The following is a 7,500-nucleotide window of genomic DNA, read 5'->3' as shown; positions in this document are numbered from 1 at the left end:
GCCATCATCAGATCTGTGAGGAAGTCCTGCATACAGGGGTCAAAGGTCAATGATGGGGAAGGTTGGTGGTGGGTGGAGTCAGCGGTGTGGGGGCGGGGTTAGTGGTGGGTGGAGTCAGTGGTGTGGGGGCGGGGTCAGTGGTGTGGGGGCGGGGCTAGCAGTGTTGTCGGGGCTAGCAGTGTGGACGGGGTTTAACAGTGTGTGGGCGGGGCTAGCAGTGTGTGGGCGGGGCGAGCAGTGTGGACGGAGTTTAACAGTGTGTGGGCGGGGCTAGCAGTGTGTGGGCGGGGCGAGCAGTGTGGACGGAGTTTAACAGTGTGTGGGCGGGGCTAGCAGTGTGTGGGCGGGGCTAGCAGTGTGGACGGGCTTTAACGGTTTGTGGGTGGGGCTAGCAGTGTGTTGGCGGGGCTAGCAGTGTGGGTGGGGCGAACAGTGTGGATGGGGTTTAACAGTGTGTGGGCGGGGCTAGCAGTGTGGGCGGGGCGAGCAGTGTGGACGGAGTTTAACAGTGTGTGGGCGGGGCTAGCAGTGTGTGGGCGGGGTTAGCATAGTGTGGGCGGAGCTAGCAGTGTGGACGGAGTTTAACAGTGTGTGGGCGGGGCTAGCAGTGTGTGGGCGGGGCGAGCAGTGTGGACGGAGTTTAACAGTGTGTGGGCGGGGCTAGCAGTGTGTGGGCGGGGCTAGCAGTGTGGACGGGCTTTAACGGTTTGTGGGTGGGGCTAGCAGTGTGTTGGCGGGGCTAGCAGTGTGGGTGGGGCTAGCGGTGTGGATGGGGTTTAACAGTGTGTGGGCGGGGCGAGCAGTGTGGACGGAGTTTAACAGTGTGTGGGCGGGGCTAGCAGTGTGTGGGCGGGGTTAGCATAGTGTGGGCGGAGCTAGCAGTGTGGACGGGCTTTAACGGTGTGTGGGTGGGGCTAGCAGTGTGTTGGCGGGGCTAGCAGTGTGGGTGGGGCTAGCGGTGTGGACGGAGTTTAACAGTGTGTGGGCGGGGCTAGCAGTGTGGACGGAGTTTAACAGTGTGTGGGCGGGGCTAGCAGTGTGGGCGGGGCGAGCAGTGTGGACGGGGTTTGACAGTGTGTGGGCGGGGCTAGCAGTGGGCGGGGCTAGCGGTGGTGACCTTGGCCTTGCCGGTGCTGTGCAGGATGTGCACCAGGGCGGAGGCCAGCTCCTCCTTGGCCCTCAGGCTGACGGAGGCCTCCAGGGTGGAGCAGAGCAGCAGGTAGTTGGCGCTGATGTACTCGGCGAACTCCTTGTACTGCTCCATGGGCAGGATGACGATGCTCTGGTACCGGGCCTTGACCCGGACCGTGGGGACCGCCGACTTCCCTGAGGACCGGCAGAGACAGAGACCTGCCGTCAGACCTGGACCCCGGGGGGGAGGGGGGGGGGGGGGGGGGACCCACCTCGGCTGGTGCTGGGCGTGCTGACGGTGTACCACTTCTCCAGCAGCTGGCGGCCCGTCACCGTGGCGACGGGGATGTTGACCAGCCCCACGTAGCTGCTCTTGTCCTTCTTGCGTTTGCGCTCGGTGTCCTTGTACAGGTGCAGCGTTACCGCGGCGACGGGGGGGAGGCTGCAGAAGTCGAAGCGCTCCCCCCAGAACACGTTGTCCGTCCTCAGCTTGCAGGACGTCCGGGCGTACAGACTGTCGTCCAGACACAGCTCGCAGAAGTACCTGCAGGGACAGGTACTCATCAGTACTCTCACCTGGAACCTGGAGGACCTGGAGGACCTGGAGGACCTGGAGGACCTGGGGGACCTGGAGGACCTGGAGGACCTGCAGGTCCTCCAGGTCCTCCAGGTTCCCTCTTGTTCAGACCCTGGTTCCAGTAGGGGTATGGTTGCAGTAGAGGTATGGTTGCAGTAGACGTATGGTCCCAGTAGTCATAGGGTCCCAGTAGGGTATGGTCCCAGCAGTCGTATGGTTCCAGTAGGGTATGGTCCCAGCAGTCGTATGGTTCCAGTAGGGTATGGTCCCAGCAGTCGTATGGTTCCAGTAGAGGTATGGTCCCAGTAGTCATATGGTTCAGTAGTCATATGGTCCCAGTAGGGTATGGTCCCAGCAGTCGTATGGTCCTAGTAGAGGTATGGTCCCAGTAGGGTATGGTCCCAGTAGGGTATGGTCCCAGCAGTCGTATGGCTCCAGCAGGGTAAGGTCCCAGTAGAGGTATGGTCCCAGCAGTCGTATGGCTCCAGTAGGGTATGGTCCCAGTAGTCATATGGTCCCAGTAGGGTATGGTCCCAGCAGTCGTATGGTCCCAGTAGAGGTATGGTCCCAGCAGTCGTATGGTCCCAGCAGTCGTATGGTCCCAGTAGAGGTATGGTCCCAGTAGGGTATGGTCCCAGCAGTCGTATGGCTCCAGCAGGGTATGGTCCCAGTAGGGTATGGTCCCAGTAGTCATATGGTCCCAGTAGGGTATGGTCCCAGTAGGGTATGGTCCCAGTAGTCATATGGTCCCAGTAAGGGTATGGTCCCAGCAGTCGTATGGTCCCAGTAGAGGTATGGTCCCAGTAGGGTATGGTCCTAGTAGGGTATGGTCCCAGTAGAGGTATGGTCCCAGTAGGGTATGGTCCCAGTAGAGGTATGGTCCCAGTAGGGTATGGTCCCAGCAGTCGTATGGTCCCAGTAGAGGTATGGTCCCAGTAGGGTATGGTCCCAGTAGGGTATGGTCCCAGTAGTCATATGGTCCCAGTAGAGGTATGGTCCCAGTAGGGTATGGTCCCAGCAGTCGTATGGATCCAGCAGGGTAAGGCTGCGGTCCCTACCTCTTCTTGGCCGGCAGGTCCCTTGCCTCCACCACCCACACCGTCAGGACGTTCTCCAGCCTCCGACTGTTGTCCTTGTTGGGCTGAACGGCCCGACGGAGGTTCTCCATCCACTTGTCACGTTCTGCTGCAGAACGACACGAGAAGCACTTCGTCCCCGTGGACGTGGTTACCTAGGAGACCAGGACAGCCGTCACCATGGAGACCAGGACAGCCGTCACCATGGAGACACAGGTGAGAGTAGAGGAGAGTAGTGGAGAGTAGTGGAGAGTAGTAGTGTGTAGTGGAGAGTAGAGGAGAGTAGTGGAGAGTAGAGGAGAGTAGAGGAGAGTAGTAGTGTGTAGTGGAGAGTAGAGGAGAGTAGTGGAGAGTAGAGGAGAGTAGAGGAGAGTAGTAGAGTGTAGTGGAGAGTAGTAGTGTGTAGTGGAGAGTAGAGGAGAGTAGTGGAGAGTAGAGGAGAGTAGAGGAGAGTAGTAGAGGGTAGAGGAGAGTAGTGGAGAGTAGAGGAGAGTAGAGGAGAGTAGTAGAGGGTAGAGGAGAGTAGTGGAGAGTAGAGGAGAGTAGTAGTGTGTAGTGGAGAGTAGAGGAGAGTAGTAGAGTGTAGTGGAGAGTAGAGGAGAGTAGTAGAGGGTAGAGGAGAGTAGTGGAGAGTAGAGGAGAGTAGTAGTGTGTAGTGGAGAGTAGAGGAGAGTAGTAGAGTGTAGTGGAGAGTAGAGGAGAGCAGTAGAGTGTAGTGGAGAGTAGAGGAGAGTAGTAGAGTGTAGTGGAGAGTAGAGGAGAGTAGTGGAGAGTAGAGGAGAGCAGTAGAGTGTAGTGGAGAGTAGAGGAGAGTAGTAGAGTGTAGTGGAGAGTAGAGGAGAGCAGTAGAGTGTAGTGGAGAGTAGAGGAGAGCAGTAGAGTGTAGAGGAGAGTAGCAGAGGGTAGAGGAGAGTAGTGGAGAGTAGAGGAGAGTAGTAGAGAGTAGTGGAGAGTAGAGGAGAGCAGTAGAGTGTAGTGGAGAGTAGAGGAGAGTAGTAGAGTGTAGTGGAGAGTAGAGGAGAGTAGTAGAGTGTAGTGGAGAGTAGAGGAGAGTAGTAGAGGGTAGAGGAGAGTAGAGGAGAGTAGTAGAGAGTAGTGGAGAATAGTAGAGTGTAGCAGAGAGTAGTGGAGAGTAGTAAAGTGTAGTGGAGAGTAGAGTAGAGTAGTAGAGTGTAGTGGAGAGTAGAGGAGAGTAGTAGAGGGTAGAGGAGAGTAGTAGAGTGTATTGGAGAGTAGAGGAGAGTAGAGGAGAGTAGTGAAGAGTAGAGGAGAGTAGTAGAGTGTAGAGGAGAGTAGTGGAGAGTAGTGGAGAGTAGAGGAGAGTAGCAGAGTGTAGAGGAGAGTAGTAGAGTGTAGTGGAGAGTAGTGGAGAGTAGAGGAGAGTAGTGGAGAGTAGTAGAGTGTAGAGGAGAGTAGAGGAGAGTAGTAAAGTGTAGTGGAGAGTAGAGTAGAGTAGTAGAGGGTAGAGGAGAGTAGTAGAGTGTATTGGAGAGTAGAGTAGAGTAGTAGAGGGTAGAGGAGAGTAGTAGAGTGTAGTGGAGAGTAGAGGAGAGTAGTAGAGGGTAGAGGAGAGTAGTAGAGTGTATTGGAGAGTAGAGGAGAGTAGAGGAGAGTAGTGAAGAGTAGAGGAGAGTAGTAGAGTGTAGAGGAGAGTAGTGGAGAGTAGTGGAGAGTAGAGGAGAGTAGAGGAGAGTAGTAGAGGGTAGAGGAGAGTAGTGGAGAGTAGTGGAGAGTAGAGGAGAGTAGCAGAGTGTAGAGGAGAGTAGTAGAGTGTAGTGGAGAGTAGTGGAGAGTAGAGGAGAGTAGTGGAGAGTAGTGGAGAGTAGTAGTGTGTAGTGGAGAGTAGAGGAGAGTAGTGGAGAGTAGAGGAGAGTAGAGGAGAGTAGTAGTGTGTAGTGGAGAGTAGAGGAGAGTAGTGGAGAGTAGAGGAGAGTAGAGGAGAGTAGTAGAGTGTAGTGGAGAGTAGTAGTGTGTAGTGGAGAGTAGAGGAGAGTAGTGGAGAGTAGAGGAGAGTAGAGGAGAGTAGTAGAGGGTAGAGGAGAGTAGTGGAGAGTAGAGGAGAGTAGAGGAGAGTAGTAGAGGGTAGAGGAGAGTAGTGGAGAGTAGAGGAGAGTAGTAGTGTGTAGTGGAGAGTAGAGGAGAGTAGTAGAGTGTAGTGGAGAGTAGAGGAGAGTAGTAGAGGGTAGAGGAGAGTAGTGGAGAGTAGAGGAGAGTAGTAGTGTGTAGTGGAGAGTAGAGGAGAGTAGTAGAGTGTAGTGGAGAGTAGAGGAGAGCAGTAGAGTGTAGTGGAGAGTAGAGGAGAGTAGTAGAGTGTAGTGGAGAGTAGAGGAGAGTAGTGGAGAGTAGAGGAGAGCAGTAGAGTGTAGTGGAGAGTAGAGGAGAGTAGTAGAGTGTAGTGGAGAGTAGAGGAGAGCAGTAGAGTGTAGTGGAGAGTAGAGGAGAGCAGTAGAGTGTAGAGGAGAGTAGCAGAGGGTAGAGGAGAGTAGTGGAGAGTAGAGGAGAGTAGTAGAGAGTAGTGGAGAGTAGAGGAGAGCAGTAGAGTGTAGTGGAGAGTAGAGGAGAGTAGTAGAGTGTAGTGGAGAGTAGAGGAGAGTAGTAGAGTGTAGTGGAGAGTAGAGGAGAGTAGTAGAGGGTAGAGGAGAGTAGAGGAGAGTAGTAGAGAGTAGTGGAGAATAGTAGAGTGTAGCAGAGAGTAGTGGAGAGTAGTAAAGTGTAGTGGAGAGTAGAGTAGAGTAGTAGAGTGTAGTGGAGAGTAGAGGAGAGTAGTAGAGGGTAGAGGAGAGTAGTAGAGTGTATTGGAGAGTAGAGGAGAGTAGAGGAGAGTAGTGAAGAGTAGAGGAGAGTAGTAGAGTGTAGAGGAGAGTAGTGGAGAGTAGTGGAGAGTAGAGGAGAGTAGCAGAGTGTAGAGGAGAGTAGTAGAGTGTAGTGGAGAGTAGTGGAGAGTAGAGGAGAGTAGTGGAGAGTAGTAGAGTGTAGAGGAGAGTAGAGGAGAGTAGTAAAGTGTAGTGGAGAGTAGAGTAGAGTAGTAGAGTGTAGTGGAGAGTAGAGGAGAGTAGTAGAGGGTAGAGGAGAGTAGTGGAGAGTAGAGGAGAGTAGTAGAGTGTAGTGGAGAGTAGAGGAGAGTAGAGGAGAGTAGTAGAGGGTAGAGGAGAGTAGTGGAGTGTAGAGGAGAGTAGTAGAGTGTAGTGGAGAGTAGAGGAGAATAGTGGGGAGTAGAGGAGAGTAGTACAGTGTAGTGGAGAGTAGAGGAGAGTAGTAGAGTGTAGAGGAGAGTAGTGGAGAGTAGTGGAGAGCAGTGGAGAGTAGCAGAGTGTAGTGGAGAGTAGAGGAGAGTAGTAGAGTGTAGAGGAGAGTAGTAGAGTGGAGTGGAGAGTAGAGGAGAGTAGTAGAGTGTAGAGGAGAGTAGTGGAGAGTAGTAGAGAGTAGAGGAGAGTAGTAGAGTGTAGTAGAGAGTAGAGGAGAGTAGTGGAGAGTAGTGGAGAGTAGCAGAGTGTAGTGGAGAGTAGAGGAGAGTAGTAGAGTGTAGAGTAGAGTAGTAGTGTGGAGTGGAGAGTAGAGGAGAGTAGTAGAGTGTAGAGGAGAGTAGTGGAGAGTAGTGGAGAGTAGAGGAGAGTAGTAGAGTGTAGAGGAGAGTAGTAGAGTGTAGAGGAGAGTAGTGGAGAGTAGTGGAGAGTAGAGGAGAGTAGTGGAGAGTAGTGGAGAGTAGAGGAGAGTAGTAGAGTGTAGAGTAGAGTAGTAGTGTGGAGTGGAGAGTAGAGGAGAGTAGTAGAGTGTAGAGGAGAGTAGTGGAGAGTAGTGGAGAGTAGAGGAGAGTAGTAGAGTGTAGAGGAGAGTAGTAGAGTGTAGAGGAGAGTAGTAGAGTGTAGAGGAGAGTAGTGGAGAGTAGAGGAGAGTAGCAGAGTGTAGAGGAGAGTAGTAGAGTGTAGTGGAGAGTAGTAGAGTGTAGTGGAGAGTAGTGGAGAGTAGAGGAGAGTAGTGGAGAGTAGTGGAGAGTAGTAGAGAGTAGTGGAGATTAGTGGAGAGTAGTGGAGAGTAGTGGAGTGTAGAGGATAGTAGTAGAGTGTAGAGGAGAGTAGTGGAGAGTAGAGGAGAGTAGTGGAGAGTAGTAGAGTGTAGTGGAGAGTAGAGGAGAGTAGTAGAGTGTAGAGGAGAGTAGTGGAGTGTAGTGGAGAGTAGAGGAGAGTAGTCGAGAGTAGTGGAGATTAGTGGAGAGTAGTGGAGAGTATTAGAGAGTAGAGGAGAGTAGTGGAGAGTAGTGGAGAGTAGTAGAGAGTAGTGGAGATTAGTGGAGAGTAGTGGAGAGTAGTGGAGTGTAGAGGATAGTAGTGGAGAGTAGTAGAGTGTAGAGGAGAGTAGAGGAGAGTAGTGGAGAGTAGTAGAGTGTAGAGGAGAGTAGTGGAGAGTAGTAGAGTGTAGAGGAGAGTAGAGGAGAGTAGTGGAGAGTAGTAGAGTGTAGAGGAGAGTAGAGGAGAGTAGTGGAGAGTAGTGGAGAGTAGTAGAGAGTAGTGGAGATGAGTGGAGAGTAGTGGAGAGTAGTGGAGAGTAGTAGAGGGTAGAGGAGAGTAGTAGAGAGTAGTGGAGATTAGTGGAGAGTAGAGGAGAGTAGTAGAGGGTAGAGGAGAGTAGTAGAGTGTAGTGGAGAGTAGTGGAGAGTAGTAGAGGGTAGAGGAGAGTAGTGGAGAGTAGTGGAGAGTAGTGGAGAGTAGTAGAGGGTAG

General features: G+C 52.9%; 1 protein-coding gene across 1 annotated transcript in view; it reads right to left on the bottom strand.

The window, feature by feature from the left end:
* The window catches only part of LOC308148142 (disabled homolog 2-interacting protein-like), a gene marked incomplete at its 3' end in the record, with an annotated part of 15,484 nt that overhangs the window by 6,433 nt on the left and 1,551 nt on the right, over positions 1-7,500 (bottom strand). Inside the window, 4 exon segments of the mRNA XM_080521578.1 lie at positions 1-26; positions 1,118-1,326; positions 1,404-1,675; positions 2,767-2,939. The exon segment at positions 1-26 is cut by the window's left edge and continues 119 nt beyond it. Coding sequence (XP_080377704.1) covers positions 1-26; positions 1,118-1,326; positions 1,404-1,675; positions 2,767-2,939 — 680 coding nt within the window.

The sequence above is a fragment of the Blennius ocellaris genome (assembly GCF_963422515.1).
Source record: "Blennius ocellaris genome assembly, contig: SCAFFOLD_426, whole genome shotgun sequence".
NCBI classification, from domain to species: domain Eukaryota; kingdom Metazoa; phylum Chordata; class Actinopteri; order Blenniiformes; family Blenniidae; genus Blennius; species Blennius ocellaris.
This window is presented reverse-complemented; position numbering and strand designations above follow the sequence as displayed.